This window comes from Gopherus evgoodei, chromosome 11, assembly GCF_007399415.2.
Source record: "Gopherus evgoodei ecotype Sinaloan lineage chromosome 11, rGopEvg1_v1.p, whole genome shotgun sequence".
In the NCBI taxonomy this organism is placed as follows: domain Eukaryota; kingdom Metazoa; phylum Chordata; order Testudines; family Testudinidae; genus Gopherus; species Gopherus evgoodei.
The window spans coordinates 35,878,823-35,899,732 of NC_044332.1; the positions used below are offsets into that span (position 1 = coordinate 35,878,823).

Below are 20,910 nucleotides of genomic sequence, written 5' to 3' on the forward strand. Positions count from 1 at the left end.
TATCCCAGCTGCAGAAGAAAGCACAAAGGCGACTTCTGGTTTTGAGGTAAATGTGGCTGGTGATACAGCTAGCCCCACAGCCTGATAAAGCTGGGCCCAGCTCAGCCAAAGACCTCTCAGCAAGCAATATGGGAAAGGCATAGCTCATTGGCGCAAGGGCTGCGTAAGTCCTACATCAGCCCCTAATAAGGGCAGTCAGAAGGGAGGGCTAAAGACTGAGTTTTAAACCATTGCAAAAGTTGCTGCTGTGTATGCGCCTTCTTAACATTCATGTTTCTGCATTTCAGATATTGCTTTTGACAAGTCCTACTGAAAGAAATATCTAGTTAGCAGTAAAAATATTTTTAACAGTAATAAAAAAGTCGTTTCTACTTTGTATCAAACACAAACTTTCAACTCATACTTAAAAATATACGGATATATATTACCAATATAAGGCTCATGCAAGAAATCAGATTACTTATGTGATTGACAGATGCATTTGGTAGCTACTTAGTCATTATAGGGGAAGAGACTGTAAGGTTGGATCTGACTGACAGGACCACTATTGATTTGGCTGTGTTCTGTGCTATTTAATAAAAATCCTTCCTCATAATTTTTTCTTAAGTTTGTGATGCACCTAATTAGCAATTGCAAATAAATAATTGGACTTTACAATTAGAATAAACTCTGAATATACTGGTTCATTTCTTCAGTGAATCCCTTTTGTGCTGCCAAAATTAGCACTGTCAATCAAACCAACAGGTGTGTATGATTGCATCTCCCATGTTGCTTTTTTTAGAAAACCAATCAGAAGTGGCACTGACATGATGATGCAGAACTGTCAGCATATTCGGGGTATATAAAGTAAAACAACTATGTGAGCACTTCTGAGCAGTCGTGCATTCCCAGCCTCGCCTCGGGTGTAGGGATTGCAAAGAAAAGCAAAACTACACTGTCAAGACTGTGTAGTTTTGTTTTATTACTGATAGAGGCTCAACGATTCTCATATTGGGATTGTCTAAAATCTTACTCTGGATAAGGACGTCGTTTACGAAACTTTCGTTGGGCTTAGCCACTCCTTTTAGGCACTCTTGAGGAATCAGGTTAGTACATTTTTTTATCGTATAACTACATTTCTTTGTCAGTCATTTAATCATTTTGATAGAAAACATCAATATAAATGTATATTATGGGCATATAGTGTACGTGTATGTAATAAGAATGTAGTCTATAACATTGAACATTAAAGTTCTTTATTAATGATGTCTTATGTTTCTGAATGTGAGTTTTGATAAAATTCAATTAATCGTTCTTTAAGTGCATTTGATCTTAAAGAACATTTAAATTAGGATTTGAAATGTATATGGAAATGTCTGGTTAACTTACAAACTTTTTTATGTATGCTGGGAGTGTTCAAGGTTATATTACTCACAGATAAACCGAGAAGCTCCAAGAATAGCTCTGATAAAATGCATATGGTATCAGCTAAGCACTGATGACTTTTTAAGGGAATCAACTGCGAAGATATCAATTACACAGCAGCTCTGGAACACTTGTCTGCTGTCAGTCATAGCTGGGGAAGTTATTTTTGGAGCCTGATATTTCAGATGCATACCTTTTTAATCATAATTATAAAAAAGCCTTATAAGCTCAAAATCTTTATAATTGAAATTTGCCTATCTAATGAGAGATTTAAACTTTCAATGAATCATCAATTATACTTAATTAAATAATTTCCAACATATTCTGGAGTTTGGAAATAATCTATATCATTTTTATACTGTTTATTTAAAATACTAAATTATTTCTCTCTCAAATGACTGTCAAATCATTAATTCCACAATTGAAGTAGATATGAGAAAAATGAGCTTATGTTAAAATAATTTGTACAGTCTTGCCTCTTGAACATTTTGGAAATTGGTGGTCATCTGGAGATTAAATGTCAGTTATACCTAATTTGTTTAAAACTATTTCACACACTGAAAAACTTCGAAACAAAAAAATCACCCCATACACCAAGTTACAAAAAGTATCAGTACAACCCATGAAGACAATACACATAGTGACTTTTATGTGAAGTTTCACACAACCCAATAGATCATCAGATGCTGCCCCTTTTATTCCCCTGATTAGTACATTACTGCATATGTATCACACTGTTTGGGATTTTCAAAGGAGCCTACAGGAGTCAGGTGCTCTTATCTCATTGAAAGTTGAATGGAGTCAGGCTCCTAACAAGTCTGGTCTCCTTTGAAGAGCCAGGCACTGATTTCAATGGGTCTGATCCTCACTGTAAGGTATTTTCAACCCAGTTAAGGAGCTGTCCCATACTTAGAGAGACTTAAATAAAGGTTTATTGTTCCTTTATCTATAATTATGTCTGGTACTGGTGGCCAATGTCCAGACATAGAATCAAAAGTAAATGCACAATTCACAGTATATAGAAATGTATCACTACAAAGTTCAGACACCTAAAAAAAAGATTATCAAGATATCTCTTATCTGGTAAATCGTGATGATAACATTATATTCACATAGTGTTTTTAATGAAAGAAATTATAAACTTCAGTTTAAAACAGTGTGACCTTATTTTTAAGGAGACGGTATGTAAGCATTAGAAATATTCAAACTTAATTCCTTTAAATTCAACATACAATTAAATAATCCCTTTTAAATAAAGTACAAAATATCACTACTATGTACTCTTTTCCAGGGCTTTCAGTGTGTTTCTTTTATACAAAGAATTATTATGCATAGGAAGACAGGACACACTATTTTTCCTTCAGATTTCACACCTGCCTGCAGTTGTTCAAGTCATCCATGTCAGTGGCTACCTTATACCCTAGCTCATGTTTCAAAGGTAGCTGTTTCTCAGTATTCCAGACTGCACTGAGCTACTTTCTGAGAAATAGTTGAATTTTGTCTGCATCTTTAAAGCCAATATGCTTCTGCATAAGATTAAATTATCACTACTTACAGTATACCTTAAAAAAGGGAAGCCTCCAGCCACCTTTAATTATTAAAGGCCAAATAGATTGCAGACATCCACATTCCTTTTAAGCTGCTATTTAAGGCTTAATTCTGTTCCCAGTGAATCTAATGATGTTTTGCACTTGCAGAACACTTTCAATTCATCCCAAAACACTTTGAACCTATAAGAATAAGGATTATTTTCCCTTTATGACAGATGAGGTAATTGAGATGCAGAGGCTAAGTGACCTACACAAGGTCATACAATGAGTCATGGGCAGAATCAACAGTATGATCCAGTCTCCTGGTGCCATGCTTAATCCACTAGGCCACAGCTCGCTCCAGTGAAGTCAATAGGAGTTGTATTATCATCTTCAGTGGGAGCGGGAGCAGACCTTACAAGTGACATTATTATATTCCAAAAATTCCAATATTAGAGCACAGCCAGGCCATTATGGTTTAAGGCTGAGAAGGATAAATCATTCTATGCCATGTACAAGTAAAAAGTGCCTGTACAGTAAGAAAGGAGAAGAAATGTGTACAGTAAGAACTTTAAAGAGCTTGGCATTTGACACCTAATTATGTTTTCTTTCTTTCAGAGTGCCTATAAAGATGACGACAAAAGCACCAACATTTACGCAGCCGTTACAAAGTGTTGTGGCACTGGAGGGTAGTGCCGCAACCTTTGAGGCTCATATTAGTGGTAAGACTTACTCCTTTCTGATTACCTTCATTTCTTGGTCCTGAATTATTTATGTTGTGGAAATGTAAGGCAAACATACAATTGCTGGTGCTTTAGATAGTCATGTACTGTGATGGAGTAAAGATTGTTGGTACATAAATATATCCAAATCTGACTGTCCTGAAAAGGTCAAGTAATTCAATGGATTAGCCTACTTCAGAGAATGCTATCAGAGTCCAGCAGACACACTGTGCAGAATTATGAAGGATCAAAGGAAAGGCCCAATTCTGCTACCACTGAAGTCTGTGGCCAAATTCTCATTGACTTCAATAGGAGCAGACTTGGGCCCCAGTTAACAAAGCAAAGGAAGAAATAGGGATTAAAGGGAGAAGTGTGCTAGTGAGAGATCCAGGGATGTATGCACAGAGTCTAGGGGGACATGACAGAGTGAGGGACCAAGCAGCAGAAGGTTCACTGCTGATCCAAAGCAAAAGGGGACCATTTTTTTTGTGCTGGGCACACTGGCTCATTTTCTGTTGACTTACGCCTCATTCAACCCCCTTGACTTTATGATTTTGGTGGAGTCGTATGGGTTATAAGCACAGAATTTGGGTATGTGTGCCCACTCAAAATGGTAGGAAAGTCTGTTTAGAGGTAGTGTAAGATTGTCCAAACATAACTAAGATCATGGAGCAACTTAAAGAAGCACCTTCATTTTTAAATGAAGTTCCATTTTATCAAATCTTATTCACTATTTTTATCATATGTTGAGTCAGCATGAACACAGAGAATGTATAAAGCCCCATTCAAATCCTATTAGCCAATCAAAATAAGTGCCAGAGCAGCCAATGCCTTGTTCCAGGAGTGGCTTTGACACATGCTCAGTACTAAGGAGAAGGGACACAGAATGGTATGGTTAAGGAAGTGTATTCGAGTGTTGGTATTAGCACTGTGACTACCATATATTATAAAACAAAGCTTCCAAGATCTGCAGTTGTACAATTACCCCCTGGCAGATGTGTTGTCTGTCCAACACCATAGCCATCTTTGACATTTGCTGTGGCTGATAATCATTGCCCTATGGGTGTCTAAGATGTACTTACTCCAAAGTGTGGCTGCCAGTCATGCTTTTGCACTCAGACCTATACCAACATTTTGGATCCCTTGATTAACATAGGATCATATGGGACATTTGAACACCACCATATGCCAGTTTACATCTGTGGATTATTTGTTCCACTTTTCAGGGTTTGATCCACTACTCCAGTGTTAGCCATTCCAGCCTTCTGTAACAGGGCAGACTTTTTGTTTGACTTAGGTTTCATATGAAATTATATAGATATGCTGAGGAAAATCACCCTTGTAATAAATCCGTTAACCATAAAAGTAAAATAGATAAATGTACCATTAAAACCAGTTATGATGCTGAAGTTCTTGATGAATGAATGATTTCAGCTATTTTCTTTTCATTTATAATATCCTGTAATATTTGTGAGTGAAACTTAATTTAATACTGATAAGAGACACATCAGTTTTATAACTGCATGTACCATTCTTTTATTTTAGGCCCAAACCTTATGTGAACCAATCTTTTCTTAGCTCTTATTCATGTTGTGGGATACTGGGACATCCCTTCCTCCCCAAAGCCACTCATCAGGTCTGACAGTTCTGGCAGTGATTCAGTATTTCGTTTTTCTAATATACAAAAACTTGTGAACATTTTATTTCCTGGAATCTGACCTTCTAAATCATCGACAGTGTAACTTTATTTCTGTCACCTGGATTGTGGTCTCTTTTATCAATCATTGTGAATATTAAATTAAATCCTTATCTTTACCTTTGAATAAAGCTATTTTATATATAAGTCAAATATTATGTATAATTCTAGATTAAAAGGAAGAGCACAATTAATCTGAGAGCACTAAAAGTGTGCATAATAAACACTACAGGATGCAGCCTATAACACTGGAGTAAATAAACTAAATTATACATGTGAACCATACTGTGAATTGCTTGTGTGTTTGTGTCTGTTTCCACAGTATTGTTTGGATTTTGCATTAATTAAGAGTTAATTTGGACTTCTGTTAGTTTATTTGGGTTATTCCCTTCCAAATACTGAGCAACAATGAGCCTGCATTTACAAGCTTTACTCTTGGTATGCTCTATGCTTGTGAAACTCAGTCCCAAAGTGTCTCAAACTGGTCCCTTGAAAACTGAGCCACCCCCTAATCCTTGGTATTTGCTTAGCTACAGCTATGAAACGATAAACACTTAAATGTAGTGTTTCTATTTTTGGTTTGAAAAGTCTCTCTCTTTCCCTGACTGGTCACATACTTTTATATATAATGTCTGAATTATTTGATTTTTATATATAAATATAAAACAAAATAACTCCGGTTTATTTTTTTGGCCATGAGAAACTGCAAAGTCTGCAAATTTTCTAAACAAGTCTAGAATGATTGCAGACTCCCAACAAAAACTTTCTCCCTCACAGCCCGTATTCTCATACAGTCATATTCTTGGCCTCATACAGAGTTCAAATAAATAACTGGGTTCTTTAGAGGGGTTCTTTGCAAGTGCTAGGGGGCAGAATTCTGAAGCCTGTAAGTCTTTGGAGCATACAAAGGTAGAGATGCTTGAGACTGTAGTAGCAGCTGTAGGGCAACTCAACTAGTGCAGCCTCAGGGCCGCCTCCTGAGGCTATAAAGGGCCTTTTTGCAATGGAACTGGTCCACTTCTGCAGTTGGGCATTATTGGAAGAGGTCATGCATAGCTGCACAACCTTGCCGTGCGCAGAACCCAACATTATGGGGAATTCTGCATGGCTGTGCATAAAAGGGATTTGGGGAAGTGGAGGGGTGGATGGAGAGACATGAGTGAGGATAGAGCTCCATCACTTAACTGATATTTGGGTCCCTCCATCTTAGAAAAGGGGTTTCCTGAGACCACAAAGAGTCCTTTCAGCTGGAATAGCTCCCACAGAGCTGCTTGTCTCCTGCTGTGTGACATGGGTAGTAGGATTCTTCTCCCTTCACAAGGATTCCTCATGGCCATCTGAGTGCTGGAAGAGGATATTCCCTGTCATGTTTAAGTTACCATTGAAGCTGGAAGCCAATTATGACTGTACATGGAGTCTATACTGAAAGTGGGAGTCTTGCCTGAGGGATTTCCCCTAAGAATAATATATTTGAATGGTAAAATATATTACCCAAAGTGGCTGCTCTCTGCTAGTTTCTATGAATCCCTTATTCGTTCACTTCCATGAGGCTTTGCCATCATCCTCTCCAGAAAGATATAAAGATAACTCTTAATTTTACTTTTTGCTACAGTCACTTTCAGTGGTAGCTTATTTAATAAATTCATTATTAGGGGGAATACTGTAATTCAGTCTGCATTTTCAATTTACTTCTTGTTGCCTAAAGCTTGGATTATATAATTTCATTACAAGGAACCTGTATTTTATTTTTTTATACTAGTGAACAAATCAAAGGCATGAATTTCTCAATCTTTCATATAATTCTTAAATGAGACTAATGCCAACTCCCTTACCAGGGCTTTCAAATGGTGCAGGACATGAAGAATTTCTTAATCTATCAGCCTGTGAATTACACTAAAACCCTATGTATTGTCAAGACATCAGGGAAATGCCTTGAATGTTGTGATTTTATGCTACTGATGTAATTGCAAATCTGTGCACACGCAGCAATTCCCTCAGATGGTTGAAAGCTGCCATACATATTTGTAATTAGCAGAGGTATTTTGGGGCTCCTGGTCTATAGTGGTGCTGAAATTGCTTTCTTTATCTACTGCTTTCTGTAGGTTCCCCAGTTCCTGAAGTGAGCTGGTTTCGGGATGGCCAGGTTATCTCCACTGCAACTCTGCCCGGCGTGCAGATCTCATTTAGCGATGGCCGCGCTAAACTCGTGATCCCCGCCGTGACAGCAGACAACAGTGGAAGATACAGCATACAAGCCACCAATAGAGCTGGGCAAGCAACTAGTACCGTTGAGCTACTTGTCACAGGTACAGTATGGTTAAGGAGGGACAGCAAACTATTGGCACTTCCCCTTGTCATCAGAGAGGAGGGAGCTAAAATAAAAATTATGTATATATTCGAAACTTGGATAAAAATAACACAAAAATATGAGAAGGAAAGACCATACAAGATAGTAACAACAAATCAAATTCCTTACTCTAAAGCAAGCTAGATTTTTTTCCCCAAAAAAACTTCAATATATGCTTAGATTCCTTATAGATGTAGATAGGATTCTTCATCACTTCATGGTCAATTTTCAAGTATTACTATTACAACAGTCTTCAGCAGTATAAACTATGAACCAGACTGTACAAACACTTACGAGTATAGTCATTTGAAATGCCTGTCCTAACACTACAAGCCTTTATTCAAGAGTAATCTTTACTCACACAAGTAGCACCACCAACTTCAATGGAATTAGTCATGTAAATAAAGATTATTCCTGTGAATAAGGGTTTGAAGGATAGGGCCCTTTTTAATTTCTGTGGGGCTGTACTCACATGAATATAGAATGGATCTGGCACTTTCGTACCAATATAGGCCCTGATTCTGCAAACTCTTATGCACATGTTCAACTTTGCTCATGTGAGTAGTCCCATTGACAGCAATGGAAATATTCACATGAAGTTAAGTACGTGTGTAAGTGTTTACTGGATCAGGGCTTTACTCATGCAAGTAAAGTTAAGGACATGCATATGTGTTTGCAGGAAGGAGGCCTTAATTTATTTTAGTGTTAGACAAGGTGGCCCTCTTCTATATCAATAGCAACTGGGAGATAGATAAGGAGACTGTAGTTTATATATAAAGGGTATTTGTAAAGAATTTAAAGGCTGTGAATGCTTCTAGAATTGGAAATGTTTAGGCCTTATGAAGTTCTTTACAGAGTGAACTTTAATTTTTTTAATCAAATTATAGCTGAAACAGCACCACCAAACTTTACACAACGTCTACAGAGCATGACAATAAGGCAAGGAAAGCAAGTTCGACTTGATGTTAGAGTGACTGGAATCCCTACACCTGTGGTGAAGTTCTATCGGGATGGAGCAGAAATTCAAAGCTCCCTCGATTTTCAAATTTCACAAGAAGGAGACCTATACAGTTTAATAATTGCAGAAGCTTATCCTGAAGACTCCGGAACCTATTCAGTAAATGCCACAAATAGCGTGGGACGAGCTACTTCAACAGCCGAATTGCTGGTTCAAGGTAATGGAGTTGAGGTTGTAAGCCATGAAAATAAGAACATGTACATTCTAGTTGTGGTATAAAGGGCACTGCTGCAATTAATGTTGATCAGCAATTTCATTAATAACCCATTTCTCAAGAGTTTGTAACATGGGTGTAAAAATTCTTTCCAAGTTGAAACATGTCATAAAAGGCTCCAGGCTGGTAACAAAAAGTACATTTTCAACATAAAACGGTTCCCTCAGTTGGATTTCTTTGAATTATATAACTACAGTATAGGCCTCACAGAAGGGTTTGGGGCGGGGTTGTAAGAGCTTGTTTTGTTTTGCTCTTGCAGAATCTTTAAAAATTAGATTTTAAAACCAACGTCTTTTATCTACTGCTGTTGGGCCACATTCTGCAGTTCTTAAGTGAGCAAAACTCTTATTGACATTAGTAGGAACAGGACTGTTTTTAATTTGCTTAATAATTATTTGTTATTGCAAAACCAGATTAAGGCACAATTTGATTTTTGCAGTAAGATAGGTATATGCTAATGCTGCAAGAGCAACATTAATGTGGCCCCATTCCTGTGCCCCATCAGAACTTCCTTTCACTAGAAGAATTTGTGAGACACACATAGCAAATGAATGGTAGAATGTTCATGCTGATATTGGCAAGTCAGTGCTCACAACTTCAGGCCTCTGGTCTCACAATGCATCTGCACAGTGTGAACTCCAAGAATATGGGAGCGGCCCAGAATGGGCACAGCAGAATTGCCATTTTTGATCAGCTCATTCCTCACATACACATATGTAGAGGAGTCTGGACTTCATCTACTGTATATTTTTAAACTGAAAACTACCCAGATATTAAAGTTTAAAATTCACCTAATAAAGACACAAGGGCTTTTACTATTGCTGCTACAACAACATTATATACTCAGGGCTCTGACCAGACTAAAATATATGAGCCCTTCTAGTGTGTGCAAGCCATACATGGCTGAAGTAAGGTCACAGACTTTAATCATGGGGAAAGGGCTAATAGAAGTTTGGTCATCTGTATAAGTTTGTAATTGGCATTATGCAGCCATTTCTTGGAAGCAATACCCCCCCTCAGAAAAGAGAGTAGACTTCATGGTGAGAGTGCAGATGAGAATGAGCCCAGTAGCTATGAAGGCAGTTTCGGGTTGAATGGAGCCCTTTCAATCATACTCATAATGCCAACCTTTCTTGACTCACCAGTTAAAATACACTTTTAGACTAACTATGTATGTATTTGGGAGACTGGAATGATTCTGAAGTATAATTAATATGCTTCTAATTTTTTTAGCCTAGTTACATAGTTACACAAAAAGGCTAATCTTATTTCAGCTGGTTCCACAATTATTTGCCTATAGATACTGCAAGAAAAACAGATGGCTGATTAATTCTTTCTCTGGTGTTTACACATGCTGATATACAATTGACATTGCATGTTTAGTTCCTTCTAAAAAGCTATTCTTGTTTATTACCACATATAATTCTCTTGACTGTTCATGTTTTACCTTCCAATAGGCGAGGAAGAAGTAGTACCCGCTAAAAAGACAAAGACAATTGTTTCGACTGCTCAGATTTCGCAAACAAGACAAGCCAGAATTGAAAAGGTACATTTTTTTCAAAGTTAATGGTGTTAAAACTTTAGAAATTGATTCTTGGCATTTTGCAGTGTCTCACCATTGTTCTTTCTTTCATTATAGAAAATAGAAGCCCACTTTGATGCTAGATCACTTACAACTGTTGAAATGTCCATAGAGAGTGCCACAGGACAACAGCTCCCACACAAGGCACCTCCAAGAATGCCTCTAAACCTACATCAAAATCACCCAACTCCACAAATAAGTGCAGCAAAAGTACAAATGGCACGACAGCAGTCACCATCTCCCATTAGACAATCACTGTCACCTGTAAGACATGTTAGAGCTCCAACACCATCACCAGTCAGGTAAATCATGTTAACTATCAAGGAAAGAGTGATATTTTCAGTCATCCCCTCAGTCAAATGAGAAAGTGAAATGGTGATGATGTGAACGGAAAGCACGGCATAGAATGGAAGAATCTGGCTTCTTCTGACTGCTGGTTTTGTACAGTTGTCAAAGCTTCAGGAGGAGGGTTTTGGCAGTGTCTGCAAATACTCCATCCTCTGAGATAGGTTTAGGAAATCCTTAGAAAATGTGTAGGGTCAGATTCTGCACCGTGTTCCACCACACCAGCTGGAGTAACACTTTTTTTGCTCCAGCTGTAGGTAAGTTAGTTCAATCATAATCTGGTCTTTGGTAATTACTTTATGGAAAAAGAAAAGAGCATAGGCATTTGGTGAGTTTCATGCAGAATGGAAGAATCAATAGAAAAATAACTGTAAACAACTGTGGACACAGGTATATTATGGACATGTGGGAAATGATTCCAGAATTAAGGCTGTGGAGGCAAGAAAAATTAACATGGTTACAGGGAAATGAGGGTTTAGCTCTGATATGTGTAGAGGGCCTCAGGAGGGAAAAGGAGTGATCTGAAGTGCAGGGTCCACAGCTGTGGTGTGGCAGAGCCCAATTCATTTGCACTGAGGCACTGATGAAGAGCTCTTAGACTCTACTGGCTCCACTGCCTCAGCTCTCCATTGCACCAAGCACTGGGCCAGAAAGTGTAATGTCTCTGAGCTGAATAAGAACCCATTTAAACCTTTGTGCCAGCTCTGCTTTGTGGTGAACTTCACCACAGTGAGAACAGTTATTGCTGTATATACAAGAAATAGCAATGGATTGGTACTAACCTAATAATTTACAAGCATAATTAATCCATGAGCACCCGTCTAAATACAAGGATAATACAACAGTGCCATCTAGAGGGCATAATACACTAAAAATGTTATACTCTAGGTATCAAGTATCAGGGGGAAGCCATGATAGTCTGTATCCACAAAAACAACAAGGAGACCTGTGGCACCTTAAGACTAACAGATTTATTTGGGCATAAGCTTTCGATGGGTTTTTTACCCATGAAAGCTTATGCCCAAATAATCTGTTAATCTTAAGGTGCCACTGGACTCCTTGTAGTTTTTATACTCTAGGTAGACCTGCGTGAAATACATTATTAACTCAAAAATAACATTTACATCTAAATTATATGTGAAAGTAAACATAAAAAATTTAAAGTATAATGCTGGAGACCACCACTAATACTGCAATGGTTCAGAGTGTGGCAGCGTTAAAATATTTGCATGGTACTAGAAATTTGATATACAGGAACTCATCTTGGGGAAAAGATGTACAGCATGTAGTAGTGATGTTATAGCAAATTGGAAAGTGCTTTATAGCTACATATTAATACTCACAATTAATTTTTAAAGTGTCAGTCTTTCTAAAAGTTCTGTTTATCGCTGTAACAGCAGATACCAATTAGTGCTGTTGTAATTGGTGAAAGAAAATGTTGCAATTAAGATAGGCCCCACTCCTGAAATCCACTGATCAAAGGCAGACTTCTGTGTCCCCACATGACGCTTCACTGAATTCAGTGGGGCTCATTGCAGAATTGGGGCCTAATTTAGTACATAATGCCCCATATCCTATTCCCCATAATGCCCCATATCCTTTCTCAAACTCCCATTACTGAGAAAAAATATAGTCTCTGACCCAATGTGAACTTATTGTTTCTGGTACTTTTATATTAAATGCATATTCTTGAGTGAAATACATTGTGGTATTCTCTCTTATGTCTTCACTGTAAAGCTAATTAAGTTATTGAAAATCCTTCAGTAATTTAAGGATCTGACAAACGTGCAAGATCAAGAAAGCTCCTCGTGTCCTTTCCTTCTTGCAGCGTCAAGCACATTGATGGCATTCCATAAATAAATAATAAAACAATGAGATCTCCTCTCCTATTTATTATTTACGTTGTGACAGCATCCAAAAGACCCAGTCAGGATCAGGGCCCCACTGTATTGGTAGCTGTATAAATGCATAGAAAGACTGTTTGGGGAGCATAATTTCAAATAAGAGAACAAGTGAGTGTAACAAAGAATAGGAAGGAAGGAAGGAAGAGAATAGGGGAATGGTAAGCAGCTCACACAATCTAACAATTTACACAATTTGAAGGTAACAAATCAACTGGAAGTTTTGCTTTCCTTTTCTAAATAAATAAATCCAATGTTCCCAACTGGTATGCAGCCTATCACTATTAGTTGGTTGGTTTCTTGTAGCCCTGGAGTTTATAAGTAAAGTTTGGTCAAAAAAAATCAAATTTAAACATTTTCCACCTGAGGGGAGAGGGAGATGAGAGGGGACATTGGGTTTGTTTCAGTTTTGTTGGTTTTCATTTAGCTGAGTGTCCAGGTACTGATGATATCCTAAACAGGAAATGAATGTCAATTCTGTGTTACTTGTGTGGTTATTTTATTTTATTATGTGATGCTAATTAATACCAGTAATGTTATGTTTATTCATTAGGTCAGTATCTCCTGCTGGAAGACTCTCCACTTCACCTATTAGGCCTGTGAAATCTCCATCACTGATCCGTAAAGCACAGGCAACAGTAGCCACTGCTGCTGAGGTTGTTCCTCCTTGGAAGCTGGAAGGTTATGCCTCTGCAGCTGAGGCACGGATGCAGGAAACTAGAGTAACTACAAGCGCTACCCAGATAAGGACAGAAGAAAGATGGGAAGGGAGATATGGTGTCCAAGACCAGATGACCATTAGTGGTGCTGCTGCTGGTGTCTCTGTTGCTGGTATAGCTGCTGGTGCTAAAGAGGTAAAGAGTCTTTAAATTTGGAAAGAACATTGCCTATGTTGAGAGAACTGGTAAATGTAATTTGAGAGACTGCATGTAAACACTTGCTTACAACAACTATTTAGGGACTTCCTCTGGAAATGTTTAAATAGACCTTTGACAGCAATATTCTGTGCATGTAATTGTCATATGCTTATTCTATGTAAGCAACCTATAAAATAATATCTTCTGATGTGCCTAATTTTGGTCCTACAGGACACTGATAAAACAGCAGCTGTTGCTACTGTAGTTGCTGCAGTTGACCTGGCTAGAGTGAGAGAACCAGTTCCAAGCCCTGTAGAGCAGGTTTCTAAAAGGACAGCAGTGACTGCGGTACACGTTCAACCTGTTCAGGAACAGGTAAAAGTAAAGCACAGCTTTTATATAATTTTCTCCTTACACCCGATCCTACATGCAAACAAAGCATGTACTTCATAGTGCAAAATTAACATGATACTAAATGCTTCATGTAAGCATGCATTATTGGTGCAGAAGCATCTGGACTGTAAGGGACTGCTAGTGGTCATCTCATCTATCACCTCAAATCATGACTGAATTGACTTAATTATTCTTACACCATTCCTGATAAATGGGTATCGTGTCTTGTTTTTAATAACTTCAGTGAAAATGATCCCATAATGTCCCTTGGCAGCTTATTCCATTACCTAATGTTCTTATACTGACAAAAAAAATTCCTAATATTTAACTTGAATTTTTCCAGCTGATCTTAAAATAACTATTCCCAAGCATTTTCCCCTTAATTTATATCACTTTATTTTGATAAGTGATCTTTACTATGTGTTGAGATGTATTTAAGGTTGTTTTTTTCCCCTTCTATAAAAATCAGATAAGAAAGGGAAGCTATGGTAGTAGTTACTACTGATAATCCAAAGAACAGGAAATAATATCAAGAACTAGAGAAGGAATTGCTACCAAACAGGAAGTACAGATCACTCATGAAAAGGTGAATACAGTTGTTATAGATGTAATATTCATAGTTAAACCCTACTTTACAGACAAACTATGTATTTTTTTTCCTTTTCTTTTTGTAACTTATGAACTGAGAAGCTCAACAATACAAAGTGTCACTATATAACTCTTCTCCCTTAGTTTTCATTACTAACATAACTTGCTCACTAGGGTTTTCAGTACTAGCATTCTCATAATTCTCTCTTGATGACTGACTGTTTGTATAAGATACTTACATACTACTGTGTTAGTACTCTATTAATATTATAGATAGATGGTTCAAATAGAAATTTTGAAAAAACAACTTCCAGGAAAAAATGCCATTGTTTTTCTACCATTTATTGTATAGCTACATAATACGCCAAACATATGTGTTTAAAAAAAAATAAAATTAAAAAAAAGGCCCACACACTTCTTGGATTTTCCAATTTTTCTGTGGCTGTTTCTGAGTTTATTCCATACACGTGGCATTCTCCTCTTAGCAAATAGGAGGCAAGATACGTTAAGAAGAAAATCATTCTGCACTGAAAACAATGTGAAATAAATACTGGTGACTGAATTTCAGATGACTTTCAGCATATGTTTTGTTTTTAATTTTCAGATACATTTATTTTAATTTAAGCCCCTGATTCTGCAACCAAGTATGCGTATGCTTAACCTTACTCAAAAGTAGCCCTATTACAGTCAGTGGGGTTATTCAAATGAGCAAGGTTAACCAAATGTGCAAGTGTTTGCAGGATCAGGGCCTGTTGGTATTTCTTCATTCTATTTCTCGATAGTCCCCAGGAGTGTCGTACAAAGAGTAACTTATGCCCACTCCCATAGAAATGGTATATTTCTGAAGTCCACCACGCTTTACAGCTTCTCCAGACCACACTACGTCTCCAGAAAGTAGGTGGGATCAGTCAAGTGCTGAGGTCAGGCTTCAAATTGAAAGGGTAAAAAGGAATCTAGTTGTGAGGGTGGGTGGGTCTAAATCTGAGTTAAGGTTGAATCTAGTCCTGACGATGGAATCTAGAGTGAAGTATCAAGGTTCAAGGTGAGAAATACTCTGGGCAGGAGGAGAAGTAATTTACCTTTACGTACTGAGGGATGGAAATCAGAAAACCACCATTATACAGGGAGGAGAGTATTCTGTATTTTCATCTAAACCTCCTGGATAAAGTGAAATTTACCAAAAAAATAGCATTCAAAATCATGGTTTGCCCTCATTGATTGTATGCAGATAAGTTTCTTCCTGTCCCAATTTCTTTTACTTACTGCCTTTTAGTAGGAAAATGGCAGTGTATAGAGCAAGTTATTTATTTTATTTTCTTCTCACTGTACATTTCATAAAAGAAGTTCAGTTATCGTTGCCAGTCTAATCAATTTTTAAAATCTATATAAAGCACTCGAGTTTTCCTAAGAGTTGGCATCATGTAACAATGATATTCACTTATATACAGTTACTCCAGGGTGCAAACAGAGTGACTCATAATCACTTCCTTCTACAAGGACCTCCAGTGAAATTTAACCTTTCCCTTCACTAGTCCAGCCTCTTCTTCAATGTTATATAAAAGTCATATATTTGCATTTGAGATTATATAATTGAGACTTTTTACTGTAAAAATCAGGTAAGAAAGGAACCAGAGAAAGCCCTGTACCCAAGGTAATAATTGTTGCTGATAAGCCAAAGAACAAGAAAAAGTATCAAGAGCTAGAGAAGAATTTCTACAAACGAGAGCAAATTCATATCACTCATGAAAAGGTGAATACAGCTGTTACAGATGTAACTTGCCGAAACACCCTTTTTCATTAACAATCTCTATCAAATGCTCCTTATGTATTTTGCCTTTGTTTTTTTATGAGCTGAAGGCTCCAACAGTAGAAACATTTATAAAGTAACTGTTCCATAAAGAGGCCAGTATTACAGTTCCAGGCAAAACTCCCACTGACTTAGGAGTTCTGACTAGTCAGGAACTGCAAGACGGAGCCCTTAACATCAGTTATTTAAGTATTGTGGTTGTCATTACTAACATGCTCGTAATTCTCATTTGATTGTTAGTGACCTTTACTTGTATGAAGGTGGATTTTAAGAGAATATTTTAAGGAGTTTTTATTCAGTTAGCCATCAGAACAGAATAATATTCACTTACATAAAGGTTTGAGCCAGTGACGTTTGCTAGGAGTTTTGCCTGACCACAAACTGTCTGATCAGTCTCACAGCTAATACCAGATGATTTTGGACCCCTTACTCACATTGAGTAACCCTTATGTATCTGAGTAGCCCCACTGACTAATGAGAGTAAATGTTAGGTCATAGTAATACTCATTTCTATGCAGCTCCTAAAAGGAGTTTATATCAGGAGGATACAATGATGGTCACTTAAATGTAACCAGTAGGGGGCCAAATTCTTCCCTGATTCTTTCTCACACAGTGTAACTCTGCTGAATTTAACTGGGTTGCAAAGTGTGTAAGATGGGACGGAAGTTGGCTTACACACAATAGTCATTCCACTCTACAAGTGGCATTTCATCTTCTTTCCTTTCCTCATGTCTTAGAGGTGTAGCCCTAGGTGGGTCTGGATGGGCCTTGGCCCACCCACTTAGCATCCAGGCCCACCCAAATCTAAGCAGGGGTGTAGTGCTGCCACAGCAGCCCAGACCATCACTCGGACACCTGAAATCCAGCACAGAGCTATGTGACCACCCTTCAGAAAGCTATGCTCTGGCAGCTCTACCTCGCCATTTTCTGAGCCACCCCATGTACATGCTCAGCTTAGCAGAGGAAGCTCTGTGTCTGGGGGCACCAGGGCTAGGAAGAGGTCATGGTGTCAGGGGAGAAGCTGAGCAAGCACAGTCTGTCATTGCCCATCCACCCGAAAGTTGAGACCCACCCAAATTTATACTCCTAGCTGTGCCACTGCATTTTCTACATAATATTCCATCAGCTTGTCCCACTTTTCTGAAAAGCCATGTAATTTTGTTTGAGAGTATATATAACTGAAACTTTTTTTATCATAAAAACCAGATAAGAAAGGATGCTGTGAAACCTTCTGTGCCTAAGGTAGTAATTACCACTGATAAACCTAAAGCACCAGTCAGAGTATCGAGAACTAGAGATGAAGTTGCTACCAAACAAGAAGAAGTACGAGTAACTGATGAAAAGGTAAATAGAACTGTTATAAATGTGATATTCATTCTCCCGTGATACTCCCTTTGCACATAATACTTCCCCTACAAATACTAACTATATATTTCCAGGGTTTTTTCTAAAACTTACTCCAACTAGAAACTTATGTCAACTGTGAATTAGAATCTAGTTCTTCCTGCTTTGTCCTTCACTCCTAATAGTTGGCATTAATAAGATATCCATAACTCTCTTTTGACTGACACTGATTTCTTTACATTAAAGAGCATTTTAACTTTTTTAAAATACTATATTTTATTTAAATAGACATTAGGATGTAACAATACTCATCAACATCTAGCTAACATAGAGTCACTCGGAGGCTGCAGTGTACAGGGATCTAAAACCTTAACCCTTTCCCGATTCCAATGCTTTTTTTTTTATGAGACCATATGTAATTGAAACTTTTTTGTTTCTACCATAATAATCAGATAAAAAAGGAAGCTGAAAAAATTACTGTAGTTCCAAAAGTAATTGCCACTGATAAATCCAAAGAACCAGTAACAATACCAAGAGCCAGAGAAGGAATTACTACCAAACAAGAACAAATGCATCTAATTCGTGATCAGGTGAATACGGCTGTTACAGATGTGAAATACACCGTTCCAGTTTATTTTCTCTGCAAGCCTCCTTATGCTTCACCATCAATTAAGAGCTACTTGTGTACACTAGAATCCACTCAACAGCATTCCCTTTAATGTGCCTGCTTGATTGGGGTAATTTGACAAGGAACAGATTCATTGTAATGAATCTCAGTAATTCTAGAAAATTAACTAATTGCCTATCCATTTATAAAAAAAATCACTTTAAATAGCACCACCTATGATCGTCTCTGAAAGCCTGGTCTCAGTAGATAACTTTGAACTGGTGTTTGCTTATGTAAATTTCTGTCTCTGAAGTCCTTTAGTATATAGCCTATTCCCCTTTAATTTTATGGTTAATCGACCATTTTATCTCACTTTATCGAGATTTGTATTGTTTTTGTTCTTTGTACAGTGCATATGTTTAAAACAATTCAGTTCCACCCAATATATTCTTATAAGCCTCTGATAAAGAGGACCATTGTTCGTTTCTGTTTCCACGAGGGTCTATGCCGGTTAAGAGGATTCTAATGCAATAGGGCTGAGTCCTGTCATCAGTGAGAGAGTAGCATGACTGTGAACTACAGGATATGGCCCACTTTTTTCTTAATGTAATTAACTAATTGAAAACATCACTGGTATGTTTACAAAATGTTTTGATTAATTTTCAATGAAAAAAGCAAAATCAGATAAAATACACACCAAGGGTTCAGTGTGCACAGAGTTCACAGTTCTTTGGTGTGTGAATTTATGTCCAGATTCAACAATGCCATAAGCACGTCCTTTGAAATTAGCACTAATGTTGAATAATACAGCCCTTAGAGTACAAAGCCTTATCAATAGTAAAATAAATTTTGCAATCTGTCTGACCTAGCTTAGAGATATTACTTCACCTGGTGAACTGTTTTTAAAGCTGTATGTAAAATGGGTGAATGAAGGCAATTTATTATTTAAAAGTTAATTTTTTCACATGCTCATTTACTATATACTGTATCCGGGTTAATTATAATACTGAAAAAACAGCAGCAGTTGCTACTCAAATATCTACTGCTGACCAAAACTTGATAATGGAGATATTACACTGACATCAAGTGTGAAACCAATTATGGATCAGGAAGTTAAAAACAAGTTATATCCTGGCACAAAAGCACCACTTCCCTTTTACCAAAATACTCAAAGTTATCCTTCCCTATTAGGAACTTGTAAAATACATTAGCACAACTTTTCCGTGCATTGAAGTTACAGCTGTACATTTCCTAAGGCTCATTGTGCATGAATGGACCATGCAGTGTTTGCACATCAAATATCATATACATACTTTGACCATTTCTCTTAGTAATGTCTGATATAGAATTATGTGCAGCTGTCAGAAATTATAGCTTTTTAAATATAATACATACCGTAACATAGTCATAAATGTGTCAGCAAAGTATTTTATATACATTGTGTACAGTATATAGAAATACGCATGTGCACAGTATGGATGTATTTCTATTCAGTATAAATATATATTTACAACTAGTGACTATGAAATGCACATGTGGATAAATACAGTCTTATATATTTTCAATACTATATAACATATGTACATTTTCTGTCTGTCTATAACATGTATGTACTGTGTATTTGCCAGATAGACAAATCTTTGTCTTCACCATGCGTACTTGTATGAATTCTGTAAATGTTACCTTTAGATTGGAGCTTACAAAAAGGCTGAAGCTGTAGCTACAGTTGTTGCTGCAGTTGATCATGCACGTGTTAGAGAGCCCTGGGAGCTAGAGCGTGCTGAAGAAGGCTATGCTGAGCAGACAGCTTTGGAATATGGATATAAAGAGCGTACTATGACAGGTCACGTTGTTGAGGTGCCAACCGAACGTCATGTTGTCACCAAACCAGTACACGTTCCTTCTGAAACAAAAGTTTCCACCACTGAAAAACTGGGAATGCCTATATCAACACAGGTTAGACTTGGTTTATATTGCACTCTTTCTATGGCTGGCCATTGTTTTTTTTTAATGAAACTTTTTATTTTGCAATTTGGTGACTAGCACAACATACTGACCAAACATTTTGTTGGTTAATGTAGATTAAAAGAACAGAAGAAACCAGAACTGAAAAAGCAGTCCTTGTGGAACACACACGTCCCCGGACAGCAAGTCCTCATTTTAGAGTTTCAAAAATTACTGTTCCTAAACCAGATCATACTTACGAGGTAAGAAGGAGGAAGGGTGCTGGGCAAACAGCAAGCTCAGTTAAAATAACTGATACCTCATTTCCCCCATATTGATGTCCCTCCTTTCCCTTCCCCATACAATACTGTGTTACTCCCAAGCGGGGGGAAGAGGTTGTGCGATCTTTTATTTGTGTTACCCTATTCCCTAGTAAGTAAAATATAATAGTGCAAATAAATGAAATCCTGCCAAAAAGTGATTTTATTGAGTATTTTATTAAAACCCCAACCATTTCATATATTCAGAATGCAGCTAGAACATGTGGTATTTACAATAAAATGCTACATGCCTGGCATAAACCTTCACCCTTTTTAAAGGGTAGGTAAAAAA

General features: G+C 37.4%; 1 protein-coding gene across 1 annotated transcript in view; it reads left to right on the plus strand.

The window, feature by feature from the left end:
• The first annotated feature begins 888 nt into the window (after positions 1–888).
• TTN (titin) overlaps positions 889–20,910 on the plus strand; it is a 308,951-nt gene continuing 288,929 nt past the window's right edge. Inside the window, 11 exon segments of the mRNA XM_030580102.1 lie at positions 889–1,085; positions 3,552–3,655; positions 7,454–7,657; positions 8,586–8,873; positions 10,388–10,476; positions 10,570–10,814; positions 13,312–13,612; positions 13,847–13,990; positions 17,610–17,747; positions 20,044–20,310; positions 20,436–20,561. Coding sequence (XP_030435962.1) covers positions 3,565–3,655; positions 7,454–7,657; positions 8,586–8,873; positions 10,388–10,476; positions 10,570–10,814; positions 13,312–13,612; positions 13,847–13,990; positions 17,610–17,747; positions 20,044–20,310; positions 20,436–20,561 — 1,893 coding nt within the window. The 5' untranslated portion in view covers positions 889–1,085; positions 3,552–3,564.